Source organism: Melospiza melodia, chromosome 4, assembly GCF_035770615.1.
Source record: "Melospiza melodia melodia isolate bMelMel2 chromosome 4, bMelMel2.pri, whole genome shotgun sequence".
In the NCBI taxonomy this organism is placed as follows: Eukaryota; Metazoa; Chordata; class Aves; order Passeriformes; family Passerellidae; genus Melospiza; species Melospiza melodia.
Genome location: NC_086197.1, coordinates 852,012 through 868,000, shown reverse-complemented (window position 1 = coordinate 868,000; position 15,989 = coordinate 852,012). Strand labels below are relative to the sequence as shown.

Below are 15,989 nucleotides of genomic sequence, written 5' to 3'. Positions count from 1 at the left end.
TCCTTGATTCCATCACTGAGGTGGGAACGGGGACAGGACAAGGGGACACAACCTCAGGCTGTGCCAGGACATCTCCAGGTTGGATAACGGAAAAACTCATTCCTGGAAAGGCTTTTCCAACCTTGGCATGGGGGTAGAATCCCCATTCCCGACCGGATTCAAATCCATGTGGATGTGGCAGCTGGGCACAAAGATCAGGGGTGGCCTCGTCAGTGCTGGGAACAGTTGGATTTGATGTTCTCCAAGGGATTTTCCAACCCAAATGATTCCCTGACTCCATCATTGATTCCATGACTGATTCTATTATTGGTTCCATCTTGGATTCCATCTTGGATTCCATCTTGGATTCCATCTTGGATTCCATCTTGGATTCTGTCATTGATGCCATCATTGATTCCATTATTAGTTCCATGACTGAGTCCATTATTTATTCCATCTTAGATTCCATCACTGGTTCCTTCTTTGATTCCTTTATTGATTCCTTCATTGATTCCTTTATTAGTTCCATTATTGATTCCATCTTGGATTCTTTCATTGATTCCTTCACAGATTCCATCTCGGATTCCATCACTGGTTCCTTTGATCCTTTCTTGATTCCTTCATTGGTTCCATTATTGATTCCACTATTAGTTCCATGATTGATTCCATCTTGGATTCCTTTATTATTTCCATCATTGATTCCAATACCGGTTCCACCTCGGATTCCATCACTGAGGTGGGAACAGGGCAGGACAAGGGGTGGGATTCAAATCCATGAATCCATGGATATGGCACTTGGGGACATGGATTGGGGGTGGCCTCGGCACTGCTGGGAACAGTTTCACTCAGGGGTTTTCCAGCTCCGTAATTCCATGATTTTAGGAATGCTGTGCACGGGCTGAGCCTTCCCCTATGGAATTTCCTTGGAAATCCCTCAGTTCCCCTTCCCGTTGTGTTTTCCAGCCGAGACCCCGATCGAGGAGTTCACGCCCACGCCGGCATTCCCAGCGCTGCAGTACCTGGAATCCGTGGATGTGGAAGGAGTCGCCTGGAGAGCGGGATTGCGCACGGGGGATTTTCTGATCGAGGTGAGCTCCTCCCGGAATTCCACTCCTTCCCCGGGAATTTTGGGAATTGCCCAGGAGTTTTGGAATTCTACCGGGTATGGGTCAGGAGGATCCGGAGTCCTCCAGGTCATGGAACTTCCAGAGGGATCCCAGTGTCCTCCAGGTGTGGATCAGGAGCTCCCCAGGTGTGGATCAGGAGGATCTGGAATTCTCCAGGTGTGGATCCAGAGGGATCCTGAGTCCCTCAGTGCCAGTGAATCCCTTTGGAACTGTGGCTGCTCCACCATGGAGAACACACTGAGATTTCAGGAGATTCCCTGGATTTGTCATTGCTTTAGGGATTTTCCTGGCTGGAGGAGGAACTTAGGATGTTCCAATGGGATTGGTGGGAACAGGACAGGGCTGGAGTTTGGAAAGGTGGAAAAAAGGTTTTCCAGTGGGAAATCCAAGGAATGGTTCAGGAACTGGATCCAAGCACTGCTTTGGTTGGAAACGGATCATGGAAAGTTGGATTCCAATGGAATGTGTGGAGTGTTGGGATTGGGACAGATCCTGCCAGGCTGGGAGAGCTGGGAATGTTCCCCTGGAGCAGGGAAGGCTCCAGGGAGAGCTCCCAGCACATGGCAGGGCCTGCAGGGGCTCCAGCAGAGCTGCAGGGGGACTGGGGACAAGGCCTGCAGGGACAGCACACAGGGAATGGCTCCCACTGCCAGAGGGCAGCCATGGGTGGCATCTTGGCAATGAGGAATTCCTGCCTGGGCTGGCATTGCCAGAGCAGCTGGGGCTGCCCCTGATCCCTGCAGTGCCCAAGGAAACGTTGGAGCACACTGGGATCGTGGGAAGTGTCCCCAGAATGAGCTTAGAGGTTCTTCCTACCCAAACCATTCTGGGATTCTATTTGGGATGAATGTCTGGCATTTTGTGCTGCAGGACATGCTTTGGGTGGGAATCTGATCCTGATTTTCTCCCCACTGAGCATTTCAGGCTCTGTCTCCATGGAAAGCTGGGAGGAGACTGGGACATTGCCACTCCTGCTTGTCCTGACAGGAGAAGGAGGAAAACAGAGCCTGGAGGGATTTGGGATGGCTGGAGGCTCCTTTCCATGGAGAAATTCCCAAATATCCAATCCAAACCTGCCCTGGCCCAGGCCAAGGCCGCTCCCTCTGTTCCCGGGGCTCATTCCCTGGAGCAGATCCCGATCCCCGCTGGCTCCTGGCAGGAGCTGGGCAGGCCCAGAAGGACATTCCCGATCCCGGCCCCGATCCCCGCAGAGCTGCCCTGGCCCCAGCCCGGGGCACATCCCACTTTTCCCGGGCTCTCCCTGCACGGATCCCTGGGGGGCTCGGGGGCCCTTCCCGAGGCACTGCCGGCATTCCGTGGGCCAGGATTCCACAGTTCCCCAATCCTCTGGGGTTTGGGTGGGAAGAACTTCCCAGCCCATCCACTTCCAACCCCTGGACACCTCCCATCATCCCAGGCTGCTCCATCCTTTCCTTGGGCATTGCAGGGATCAGGGGCAGCCCCAGCTGCTCTGGCAATGCCAGCCCAGGCAGGAATTCCTCATTGCCAAGATGCCACCCATGGCTGCCCTCTGGCAGTGGGAGCCATTCCCTGTGTGCTGTCCCTGCAGGCCTTGTCCCCAGTCCCTCTGCAGCTCTGCTGGAGCCCCTGCAGGCCCTGCCATGTGCTGGGAGCTCTCCCTGGAGCCTTCCCTGCTCCAGGGAACATTCCCAGCTCTCCCAACCCGACTCCACAGGGGCTCCAGCCTTGGAGCAGCTCCAGAGCTTCCTCTGGATTCATTCCAGTGGATTCCGGAGCTGTTTTGGGAATTCCCTGAGCTCTTCCTTTCCCGCTGGGAATTGTCCCTTTCCCTCTGAGTTCTGGGAGTTCCTTTTATCCATGGAATCCAACTTCCAGATTTTCCTCCTCTCCGCCTTTTCCATGGATAATTTCCCGGTTCCAGCCTCGCATATTCCCTGAACTTCCTTTTGGGGCCAGTGTGACACCGGGAATGTCCCTGCTCAGCGCCTGGGAGAGGCTTCCCAAAATCCTGGAGCTGGTCCCATGTGCTTCTCCTCAGAATCCTGGGATCCCTGCGCTTGGAAAATAATTCCAAAGTCACCAAGTCCAAGCTGAACCTGATCCCCAGCCCAGGGAACTGAGTGGAATTCCAGGAATCCCCTGGACACCTCCAGGGATGGGCACCCCAAAGCTCCCTGGGCAGCCCCTGCCAAGGCCTGACCCCCTTTGCATGGGGAAATTCCTGTGGATTCCAAGCTTTCAGAAATTCTCCAGGTGTGGATCCAGAGGCATCCAGAGTCCTCCAGACAATGGGAGTGCCAGGAGCTCTCCAGACTGGGATCAGGAGGTTCTGGATTTCTCCAGGTGTGGATCCTGAGGGATCCAGCATCCCCACATGTGGATCAGGAGCTTCCAGAAGTTTTCCAGGTCAGGAGGATCTGGAATTCTCCAGGCGTGGATCAGGAGGATCCGGAGTCCTCCAGCTGTGGATCAGGAGGGTCTGGAATTCTCCAGGTGTGGATCCAGAGGGATCCAGAGTATTCCAGGTGTTGGAGCTTCCAGGAGTTTTCCAGGTGTGGATCAGGAAGGTTCCAGAGTCCCCACATGTGGATCAGGAACTTCCAGAAGCTTTCCAGGTCAGGAGGATCCAGAGTCCTCCAGGTGTGGATCAGCAGGGATCCAGAGTCCCCACATTCCCTTTGGGAATTGGGTCACCCCTGGAGCTCTTCCAAGCTGCCCTTGGTGCCAATTCCAGCCCTGAATTCCCTTTGGGAAGGCGCTGGCAGGAATTCCTCCTGGAAAATCTGGAGCAGCCTCTGGAACAGCCACAGTTCAGGCTGAAAATCGGGAAAATTCCTCCTGGAGGGAATCAAATCCCAGTGGATTCGGAGGAACCTGATCCAGGGTAGCCCTGACAGAGCTGGGAATTCTGGGATTTGATCTCCAAGGGCTTTTCCAACCTCCAACAATTCCATGATCCCATGAACCACATTCCGGGAATGGCTCCATGAGGGAATTCCCAGTGCCAGGCTGGGGAATTGCCAAGATCCAAACTCTCCGGCGGTGGGATTGGGAAATTCCCACTGGAATTCCAGAGGAAAATCAGGATTTCCAGCCTTTTGTCCCCCTCCATCCTGGGAGGTTTTCAATCCTGGAATTTTTTTCATGAGGAGCCTTGGAAGTGGAGAACTTTGACCACTTCCATGAGAATTCCATGATTCCTTGAGGATCCGGGTGGGAATTCCCAGGATTTGGGATACAGACATGGCTGGAAATCTGTGGATATTTTCAGGATTTAGTGACTGATTTTCTTGCTATCCCAATGTTTTTAAAGGAAAAACTGGGATGAGGGATCCAGGTGGGACCCCAGCATCCCCTGGGGAGGTTTCGGTGGGATATTTGGGAATGTTGCTCCATGGAAAAGGTTGGGAAGCTTTGGAAGGAGCGGTGGTGGAGTCAAATCCTTGGGAATGTTCAAAAAACCTGGATTTGGGAATGTGGGTTAGCGGTGGTCTCTGAGGGCTTTTCCAACTCTACAATTCCATGATTTTCTTTGGGAATGAGGAAAAATCCTGCTCTGGGCAGCGGTGGGAATGGGATGATCCCATCCCAACCATTCCATGATCCCAATGAACAAAATTCCAGAGGTTTTTTTAAGGACACGGAGCCCAAAAATACACAAGGGTAGGGAAAAATCCTCTGGGACAAAAAATTCCCCCTCTGGAATTGTGGGAATGAGGGAGCACTGAAACATTCCCGGATCCTCTCCCTGCTGGAAAGGTCAGGAAGCAAAAAAAGCAGGAAATGCGGATAATTCCAGCTCCAGAGCGTGGGAGGTTGATAAAAAGGATCCGAGGAAATATCAAAGGCCGGGATTTCGGATCATTGGGAATTTGGGAGCAACAGGGAAAAAAAAAAGAGAGGGAAGAGGCTGATCCAGCTCCAGTTTTTAAATGGAAATGCTCAAAATTTGGGATATTCTGGTGTGGGGAAAAAAAGCTGGAATGTTCCGCTCCGAGTTGGGAACGAATGCGGAGCTCGGATTTCTCCGGGAGATGTCTCGGAACACGAAGTTTCCCAGTAACCAAGGAGAGAGGAATTCCTAAAAATATCCATTCCCAAATTACCGGGCTGGGAGAGCAGATCCCGGGGATCTGCGGGAGGGGGGTCTGGGAATGCTGCTCAGCCCTGGAATTCCGGAGGCTCAGGATGAGCACTGGGCTCTCCCAGTTTTCTGGAGGGGAGGAATTGAGGGAAATCAAGGCAGGGATGAATTGGGAGCACAGGGAATTCCAGGATTGAAATCCCAAGGAATTCCGTGGGGATGGAAGTCAGGCTCAGGTTATCCCGAGGGTTTTGTTGGAATTCCTTCAAATTCAGGTGGAAATAAATAGAATTAGGAGTCGGAGACAATTCCCAACAATTCCCTGGCTGGATCCAGGTGGGAATCAGGATCTGATCCCAGGGAAAAGGGACAGGATGAGAGGGAATGGCCTCAAGCTGAGCCAGGAATGAAATATTTGGGAAAAATTCTTAATGGAAAAGGTTGGTAAGGATGGGAATGGGCTGAGCGGGACGGTGGGAATTGACATTCCCAAGGGATTTCAAATCCATGGATCGGGATGGGAATGGCAATGCTGGGAATGTTCCCGGTGGGATTTCCAGCCTCAGGGATTCCCAGATTCCAGGATTTCATTCCCAACCCGAGAAATGCTGATGGGAGAACCTTGGAAATTTCCCATTCCAGCAAACCCTGCGAGGCAGGGAATGGAGGTTCCAGGCTCTGGAATTCCCTTGGGAAAAGGGAATTCTCCCAGGAATTTCTGGATTTCACATGGATTTTTTTGGTTGGGTGTGGCAGATCCTGAAAGGACAAAATTCCTGAGCTCCCTGAAATTCCCACTTGGATCCCGGATGGGGGATGGATCCAGTGGGATTGGAATGGGAGCTGGGAATAATTCAGGATGTGGGAAAAGGGATGAGGATCCAGGAATTCCTGGCTCTGGAATGTGGGTGTGGAATTCCAGCAGTTTGGAAGGAGCTTGGTGCACATGGAGAGAATTTCCTGGAAAACCATTCCATGGATTCCAGTGAATCCCATGGGAACTTGCCCATGGAATGGGGTCAGCTTGGAGAGGGGGAAAGATCCAAGTTGTGTTCCTCCGGAGGATTTTGGGATCTGGAGAATCCTGGATAATCCCAAATTCTCCGGAATGGCAATCCCTGGATTTCTGCTCTTTCTTCTTGCTGAAGATTGATCCCAAAATTCCTGGAGTTCTTGCCAACACTCTGTCTTAATCCCATGGATCCATCCCGAGGGGCAGCCCTGAGCCCATTCCGGCTCCTTTGCTCCAGGAAACTTTGGATTCCCGGGAATCATCGTGTGGGATCGTTGGTAGCTCCCAAGTTTCCTGGAGCAAAGGAGCTGGAATGGGCTCGGGGCCCGTCCTTCGGGATGGATCCATGGGATAAACATGGAGTGTTGGAAAGAACTCCTGGAATTTTGGAATCAGCCTTCACCAGGAAGAAAGAGCAGAAATCCAGGGGTTGCCATTCCAGAGAATTTGGGATTATCCAGGATTCTCCAGATCCCAAAATCTTCACAGGGATCCCAGCTTGGACCTTTCCCCCTCTCCAAGTTGACCCCATTCCATGGGCAAGTTCCCATGGGATTTACTGGAATCCATGGAATGGTTTTCCAGGGAATTCTCTCCATTCCGAACATTCCATGACCAGATGCTCTAAAAAAACCTGGGGAAACCCCGTTTTTTTGGGAATCTCCCAGCAGGAATTAGCCATTCCCCTCTCCTCCTTGCCATCACCGGGCAGCAACTCCCAACCACCGCAAAAAAGATGGGAAAAAAAAAAACGGGGAAAAGCGAGATTTTTGTGGAGACTTCCATGGGGTGTTTTTTTCCCACTGGGAATTCTGATCCATGTTTTTTTGTCTGGGAATGCAGGTGAACGGAGTGAATGTGGTGAAGGTGGGGCACAAGCAGGTGGTGGCGCTGATCCGGCAGGGCGGGAATCACCTCCTGATGAAAGTCGTGTCCGTCAGCCGCAAGCCCGACACCGAGGAGGGATCTCGCAAAAAGGGTGAGCCGCAATTCCCGGGAATCCTGCAACTCTCCAGGGGCTCGGGATGGGCCGGAGCGGCCCCAGCGAGGAGAGGGAGTGGCAGGGATGGGAAATTCCAGGGTGGGAAGGTCGGGATGTGCCGGGTTTTTGGGATGTTTCCGGTTTTTTTGGGATGTGCCTTTTTTGGGGGATGTGCCAGTTTTTGGGTTATGCTGATTTTTGGGATGCGTCAACTTCAGGATGCACCGATTTCAGAATGTGCCAATTTTTGGGATGTGTTGATTTTGGGATGCATTGGTTTTTGGGATGTGTCTGGTTTTGGGATGCGCCAATTTCAGGATGCACCAACTTTTGGGATGCGTCCATTTTTTAGGATGTGCCAGGTTTTGGGATGTGCTGATTTTTGCAATATGCCGGTTTTGGGGATGCACCAATTTCAGGATGTGCTGTTTTTTGGGATGAGATGATTTTTGGGATACGGCAATTTTTGGGATGTGCCAGTTTCTGGGATGTGCCAATTTCTGGGATGTGTTAATGTTGGGATGCAATGATTTTTGGGATATGTCTGGTTTTTGGAATGCGCTGGTTTATGGGATTTCAGGGATTCTGGTCATTCGGGATGGGCTGGAGTGGCCCCAGCAAGGAGAGGGAGTGGCAGGGGTGGAAAATTCCAAGTGGGAAGCGCCAGTTTTTTGGGATGTGGTAATTTTTGGGATACACCAATTTCAGGATGTGCCAGTTTTTGGGATGTGTTGGCGTTGGAATGCAATGATTTTTGGGATATGTCCATATTTTGGGGTGTGCCAGTTTTTGGGATGTCCTGCTTTTTGGGATGTGCCAGTTTTGGGGATGCTTCCATTTTTGGAATGCGCCCGTTTTTGGGATACACCCGTTTTTGGGATGCACCAGTTTCAGGATGTGCCGCTTTTTGGGATGTGTTGATGTTGGGAAGCAATGATTTTTGGGATGTGTTGGTTTTTGGGATGTAGTGGTTTTTGTGATGCACCGGTTTTTGGGATGCGGTGATTTTTGGGATGTTTCCGTTTTTTTCAGGATGTGCCATTTTTTGGGAGATGTGCCAGTTTTTGAGATATGCTGGTTTTTGGGATGCGTCAATTTTAGGATGCGCCAATTTCGGAGTGCGCCGATTTTTGGGATGTGTTGAAGTTGGGATGTGATGATTTTTAGAATGCAACGATTTTTGGGATATGTCCATTTCTTGGGATGTGCCAGTTTTTGGGATGCGCCGATTTCAGGATGCACTGATTTTGGGATGCACTGATTTTTGGGACCTGTTGATGTTTGGCATGTGCCAGTTTTTGGGATGGGATGATTTTTGGGATGTTTCCATTTTTGGGATGCACCAATTTTGGGATGTGTAGATTTTTGGGATGCTCTGGTTTATGGGATGTCCTCATTTTTGAATGTGAAGGTTTTTGGGATGTGCCCTTTTTTGGGATGTGCTGGGTTTTGGGACACTTTGATATTTGGGATGCAAAAATTTTGGGGATTTGGTCATTTTGGATTGTGCTGATTTTTGGTAAGAATTTATTTTTGGAATGCATAAATTTTTGGGATGAGCCCATTTTAGGATTTGCCCACATTGGGATGTGCCCATTTTTGTGGTGCATCATTTTTTTGGGATGTGCTGTTTATTGGGATGTGCCCATTTTTTGGGATGCGCCCATTCTTTGGGATGTACTGGGTTTTGGGACGCATTGATGTTTGGGATGCAAAAATTTTTGGGATTGGCTCATTTTGGCTGTGCTGATTTTTGGGATGTGCTTGTTTTTGGGATGAGTTAATGTTTGGGATACACAGAGTTTTGGGATGTTCCCATTTTTGGGACTTGTTGATTTTTAGGATGTGCCAGTTTCTGGGATGTGCTGATTTTTGGGAATGAGGGAGGTGGGCAGGAAAGATCAGGAAGGTCCCAACATCTGTGGAGTTGTGGTGTTTTTTGGGAATGGCTTGAATTTCCAAGGCCTGGAATTCCTGGAGTTGTGGTGTTTTTTGGGAATGGCTTGAATTCCCAAGATTGGGAATTTCTGTTATTGTGGCAAATGAAGAATAAGAGTTTTGGGAACTCATGGATGCAGGAAGGGAGGATTTGGGGAGTCCCAGGATGGGTTTTGGGAATCACTTTTGATTCCCATGATCAGGAATTCCTGGAATTCCCATCAGCTACTCCAGGCTCCAGCTCCACCTGGGAATTGTTGGGATGGGAAACTACCCTAAGAATTTCTAGGAATATTGGGGGGCAGGATGGTGATACCAAAGGAACACCGGGAATTCTGGGATGGAGCCAGGGAGTCCCTGTGGGAATTCCTGGGCACGGCTGGTCCTGGGGGATCCCAGAAAGTTCTGGGATTTCATTCCATGGGTTCTGGATTCCGGGAGCAGATCCAGGGCTTTGGGCAGGGCAGGGATTTGTCCAGAGGGACGGGAACTTTAGGAAAGAGCCATGAGGGGTTTGGGGGGATTGGGACTGGAATTCCAGGGAATGGGAGCAGGGGGGTGGGAAAAGGGGGTGGAATTATGGGATTGGGAAAACGGGATGGAATTATGGGGATGGGAAAAGGGCAATAGGAAAAGGAGATGGAATTACGGGCTTGGGAGCAGGGGATGGAATTATGGAGATGGGAAGAGGGGAATGGGAAAAGGGGGATGGGAGTTTGGGAGGCAGGATTAGGATGAGATGGAGGGACAGGAGCAGGAAGATGGAAGCAGGGATGCAAACAGGAGATGGAAGCGGAGGGACAGGAGCAGAGGGATGGGAGCAGGGGGCAGGAACAGGGATGGAAAGGGGACAGGAGGGACAGGAGCAGGAAGATGGAAATGGGATGGAAGAGGAGGGATGGGAGCAGGAAGATGGGAGCAGGGGGCAGGAACAGGGATGGGAGCAGGGAATGGAAATGGGATGGAAACTCGGGGAATGGAAGCAGGGAATGGGGGCAGAGAGATGAGAACAGGGGAAGGAAGTGAAGGGATGAAAACTGGGAACGAGGGAATGGGAGCAGGGAGTGGGAGCATGAGGGTGGGAAGAGGGGGACAGGAGTAGGGATGGGAGCTGGAATGGGAGCAGAGGGATGGGAGCCAGGACAGGAGCAGAGGATGGAAGCAGGGAATGAAAACAGGGAAATGAGCAGGGGATGGAAGTGGAAGGACAGGAGCAGGGATGGAAACGGAATGGAAACATGGGGACAGGAGCAGGGGACAGGAGAGACAAAAACAGGCATGGCAGCAGGAATGGGAGCAGGGATGGAAGAGGGGTTGGAGCAGGGATGGGAGTAGGGAATGAAAATGGGGGGATAGGAGCAGGAGATGGGAACAGGGATGGAAGTGGAACGACAGGAGCAGGGAATGGAAGCAGGGAATGGAAACAAGGAATGGAAACACAGAACAGGAGTAGGGGACAGAAGAGACAGGAGCAGGAATGGCAGCAGGAATGGGAGAAGGTATGGAAGCAGAGGGATTGGAGCAGGGAATGAAAATGGGGGAAGGAGCAGGGGGTGGAAGTGGAGGGACAGGAGCAGGAATGGAAACAGGGAATGGAAGTGCAGGACAGGAGTAGGGGACAGAAGAGAGGAGCAGGGATGGAAGCTGGGTTGGGAGCAGAGGGATTGGAGCAGGGAATGGAAACGGGGGAACAGGAGCAGGAGACGGGAGCAAGGAATGGCAATAGGATGGGAGCAGGAGACAGGAGCAAGGGATGGAAACAGTGGGACAGGAGGGACAGGAGCAGGGATGGATGGAAACGGGAATGGAAGCAGGAATTGGAAACAGGGATGGAGGCAGGGGAGTTGGAGTAAAGAATGGAATCAGGGATGGGATCAGGAGAATGGAAGCAGGGAATGGAAACACAGGACAGGAACAGGGGACAGGAGAGACAAAAACAGGAATGGCAGCAGGAATGGGAGCAGGGATGGAAGAGAGGTTGGAGCGGGGTGGAAGTAGGGAATGAAAATGGGGGAAAGGAGCAGGAGATGGGAACAGGGATGGAAGCGGAAGGACCGGAGCAGGGAGGGAAGCAGGGAATGAAAACAGGGGAAAGGAGCAGGGGACAGGAGAGACAGGAACAGGAATGGGACTGGGTATGGGAACATGGATGGAAGAAGAGAGACTGGAGCAGGGATGGGAGCAGGGAATGAAAACGGGGGAAAGGAGCAGGGTATGGGAGCAGGGATGGAAGTGGAGGGACAGGAGCAGGGAATGGAAACAGGGAATGGAAACACAGGACAGGAGCAGGGACAGGAGAGAGGAGCAGGAATGGAAGCAGGGAAGGGAGGAGAGGGACTGGAGCAGGGAATGGAAATGGGGAAATGGGAGCAGGGAATGGGAGCAGGGGATGGAAATGGGATGGGAGCAGGAGACAGGAGCAAGGGATGGAAACAGTGGGACAGGAGGGACAGGAGCGGGGATGGATGGAAACAGGAATGGAAGCAGGAATTGGAAACAGGGATGGAGGCAGGGGGGTTGGAGTAAAGAATGGGAGCAGGGATGGGATCAGGGATGGGATCAGGGGCATGGGATCGGGGATAGAATCAGAGGGATTGGAGTAGGGGGGTTGGAGTTGGGGATGGGAGCTGGGGGATGGGATCAGGGATAGAATCGGAAGGATTGGAGTAGGGGATGGGAGCAGGGATTAGAGTAGAGAATGGAATCAGGAATGGGATCAGGATGGAATCAGGGGGAGTGGAATCAGGGGGATGGGAGCAGGGATGGAATCAGAGGGATTGGAGCAGGGGATGGGAGCAGGGATTAGAGTAGAGAATGGAATCAGGGAGTGGAATCAGGGGGATTGGAGTAGCGAGTGGAGCCGGGGGATGGGAGCAGGGCTGGAGCAGGGGGATGGGAGCAGGGAATGAGGGGGGCCGGGATCGGGGCCGCTCCCAGCGCAGCACGCGGGGCTCGGGGGAGGGAAGGGAGGGAAGGGAGGGAAGGAGGGAGCGCTGCTGGCACGAGGAGCTCCAATTATCCTGTCACGGCACAAAGGCACGAGCCGTGGGAACGGCTGGCAGCCTCGGGAATTCGGCCGCGAATTCAGCCGGGAATAATCCTCGGGAATTCAGCCGGGAATCGGCGCTGGGAGCCCCGGCGGGGCCGCTCGGGCCGCTGCAGCCGCTCCAGCCCGGGGTGAGCCGCTGCCCCTCGGCGCTTCCCCCTCTGCCCGGTGCCTTCCTCCTCCCGCTCCTCCGCATCCCCGCGGCCGCTTCTCCGAGGGATCCGAGGGGCGCCGGGGGCCCGGGGGGGGTCGCGCCGTGTCCCCCCCACGCCGGTGACAGCGCCTGTGTGGGCCCGGCTGGGGCTGAATCCGCCCCGCTGGATCCCTGCCGCAGGCACAGGGATCCTTGGAGCTGCCGTTGCCATGGCAATCCTGGAGCGTTATTCCAGCATTGTCAGCGAGGAGCAGCGAGGAGGAGGAGGAGGAGGAAGAGGAAGAGCTTTCCACTCATCCTCGCTGCTCCGGGAGCGGGGGGGGCGCTCGGGGAATGCGGGATCGGGAGCTTTCGGGATCATCCCGGGCCACGCGTCCTTGGGCAGCTCCCGGCCGGACGCCGGCGCTTCCATAGGGTCGGGATCCGCGGCCAGCAGCGGCGGCGGCAGCAGGAGGAGGAGGAGGAGGAGGAAGAGGAGGGTGGGGTGGGCTGAGCGCTCCGGGGGCTGCGCCGAGGCGGGAAGAGGATCCCGAGCTCAGGCTGGACACATTCCCGCCGTCCCCGCATCCCTGCCCGCATCCCCCGCCCGCCCGGGGCCATGGCTCGGGCTCCGCGCTGAGCGGGGGGGGGTGGCCCGCATTCCCGAGGGCCGCGGGCACATTCCCGGCGGGAATCATGAAGAAGTTCGCGTCCACGCGCAGCCTCAATAAGATCCTGCAGCAGTGCGACTCCTCGTCCCGCGAGTACGAGGAGATCCAGGCTGTGGAGAAGAAGTGGCACCTGCACCTGGCCACGCCGCGCAAATTCCGCGAGAAGCGGTGCAAGATGCCCTCTCTGTTCCTTGCAGCCCCGCCGCCGCCCAAGAGAGCGCCCAGCACCACCCTCACGCTGCGCTCCAAGTCCATGACGGCCGAGCTGGAGGAGCTGGGTAAGGCCGGCACCGGGATGCGGCCGGGATCCCCCGGGAGGCGCGGGGGGTGCTCGGGAGCCGCTTCCCAGCGGTTTTCCAGCGGTTTTCCAGCTGTTTGCATGTGCGCCGTGGGGGTGTGGGAGGCGCGGGGGGGCGGGGGAGCCGGATCCCCGTCCCTGTCCAGGGGGATGTCCAGGGGGATGTCCGGGGGATGTCCAGGGGGATGTCCAGCGCTCTGGGGGCGCATCCCGGCGGAGGTGGGCGTGGGAAGGATGTTGGGAGTGTCCAGGTGGGTGTGGAGGGGTTGGTGTGCCCTGGCCTTGGGCATCCTGCTCCTTTCCTGCTCCTTTCCTGCTCCTTTCCTGCTCCTTTCCTGCTCCTTTCCTGCTCCTTTCCTGCTCCTTTCCTGCTCCTTTCCCTGATCCTTCCCTGCTCCTTCTCTGATCAATCTCTGCTCCTTTCCCTACTCCATTCAATTTCTGATCTGTTCCCAGCTCCTCTACCTGTTCAATTCCCTGCTCCTTTCCCAGCTCCTTTCCCTGCTCCTGCTTCTTTTCCTGCTCCTCTCCCTGTTCCTCCTACTCCTCTTCCTGATCCTCATCCTCTGCCTGCCTCTCTCCCTGTTCCTACTCCTTTTCCTGATCCTCTCTCTTCTCCTGTTCCTTTCCCTGCTCCATTCCCGGTTTAATTCCCTGATCCATTCCCAGCTTCTCTCCCTGCTCATTTCCGTACTCCTTCCATTCCCTACTCCGTTCCCTGCTCCATCCCAGTTTCATTCCCTGCTCCTTTCCCAGTTCCATTCTCTGATCAATTCCTGATCCATTCCCAGCTCCTTTCCTTTCCCCTTCCATTCCCTGCTCCATTCCCAGTTCCTTTCCCTGCTCTTTTCCCAGCTCCCTTCCCTGTTCCATTTCCTGCTCCATTCCCTAATACTTTTCCTACTGCTGATCCTTTTCCTGCTCCTCTCCCTGTTCCTCCTACTCCTCTTTCTGATCCTCATCCTCTGCCTGCCTCTCTCCCTGTTCCTTTTCCTGCTCCTCTCTCTTCTTCTGTTATTTTCCCTGCTCCATTCCCTGCTCCATCCCAGTTTCATTCGCTGCTCCTTTCCCAGCTCCTTTCCCTGTTCCATTCCCTGATCAATTGCTGATCCATTCCCAGCTCCTCTCCCTGCTCCTTTTCTTGCCCCTTCCATTCCCTGCTCCAGTCCCCGTTCCATTCCCTGCTCCTTTTCCTGCTCCTCTCCCTGTTCCTCCTACTCCTCTCCCTGATCCTGCTCATTTTCCTGATCCTCTCTTCTCCTGTTCCTTTCCCTGCTCCGTTCTCTGCTCCATTCCCCAATCAATTCCCTGATCTATTCCCTGCTCCATTCCCAGTTTCATTCCCAGCTCCATTTCCTGCTCCATTCCCTGATCAATTCCTGATCCATTCCCAGCTCCTTTCCCTGCTCCTTTTCGTGCTGCTTCCATTCCCTGCTCCATTCCCAGTTTAATTCCCTGCTTCATTCCCAGCTCCTCTCCCTGATCCATTCCCTGATCAATTCCCTGCTCCTGCTCCTCTCCCTGCTCCTTTCCCTGTTCCTCCTACTCCTCTTCCTGATCCTCATCCTCTGCCTGCTCCTCTCCCTGCTCCTGCTCCTTTTCCTGATTCTCTCTCTCCTCCTGTTCCATTCCCTGCTCCTTTTCCTGCTCCTCTCCCTGTTCCTCCTACTCCTCTTCCTGATCCTGCTCCTTTTCCTGATTCTCTCTCTTCTCCTGTTCCATCCCCTGCTCCTTTCCCAGATCAATTCCCTGCTCCATTCCCAGCTCCATTCCCTACCCAATTCCTGATCCGTTTCCAGCTCCTCTCCCTGCTCTTTTCCATGTTCCTTCCGTTCCCTGATCCATTCCCTGCTCCATTCCCTAATCCCTTCCCTGCTCCTTTCCCTGCTCCTTCTCCTCCTGCTCCTCTCCCTTTTCCACTTCTTTTCCCTCCTCCTGCTCCTCTCCTCACTTTCCTCACTCCTTTCCATGCTCCTCTCCCTGCTCCTGCCCTTCTTCCCGATACCCTCCCTGCCCTTCTCCTGTGCCTTCCCCTGATCCATTCCCAGCTCCTCTCCCTGCTCCATTCCCTGATCCATTCCCTGCTCATGATCCTTTTCCTGCTCCTCTCCCTGTTCCTCCTACTCCTCTTCCTGATCCTCATCCTCTGCCTGCCTCTCTCCCTGCTCCTGCTCCTCTCCCTGCTCCTTTTCCTGATCCTTTCCCTCCTGCTCCTCCTGCTCCTCTCCCTGCTCCTGTCCCTGCTCCTCTCCTCACTTTCCTCACTCCTTCCATGCTCCTCTCCCTGCTCCTGCTCCTCTCCCTGCTCCTTTTCCTGATCCTCTCCCTCCTGCTCCTCCTGCTCCTCTCCCTGCTCCTGTCCCTGCTCCTCTCCTCACTTTCCTCACTCCTTCCATGCTCCTCTCCCTGCTCCTGCTCTTCTTCCCGATACCCTCCCTGCCCTTCTCCCGCTCCATTTCCTGCTCCATTCCCTGATCAATTCCCTGCTCATGATCCTTTTCCTGCTCCTCTCCCTGTTCCTCCTGCTCCTCTTCCTGATCCTCATCCTCTGCCTGCCTCTCTCCCTGCTCCTGCTCCTTTCCCTCCTCCTGCTCCTTTTCCTGATCCTCTCTCTTCTCCTGTTCCTTTCCCTGCACCTTTCCCTTCTCCCAGCTCCTCTCCCTGCTCCATCCCCACTTTAATTCCCTGCTCCTCTCCTTCCTCCCCCGTTTCCTCATCCTGCTCCTCTCCCTCCTTT

General features: G+C 54.1%; 1 protein-coding gene across 1 annotated transcript in view; it reads left to right on the top strand.

The window, feature by feature from the left end:
- Nucleotides 1-15,989, top strand: part of SHANK3 (SH3 and multiple ankyrin repeat domains 3) — a 150,637-nt gene that overhangs the window by 99,233 nt on the left and 35,415 nt on the right. Inside the window, 3 exon segments of the mRNA XM_063155767.1 lie at nucleotides 943-1,067; nucleotides 7,028-7,163; nucleotides 13,152-13,232. Coding sequence (XP_063011837.1) covers nucleotides 943-1,067; nucleotides 7,028-7,163; nucleotides 13,152-13,232 — 342 coding nt within the window.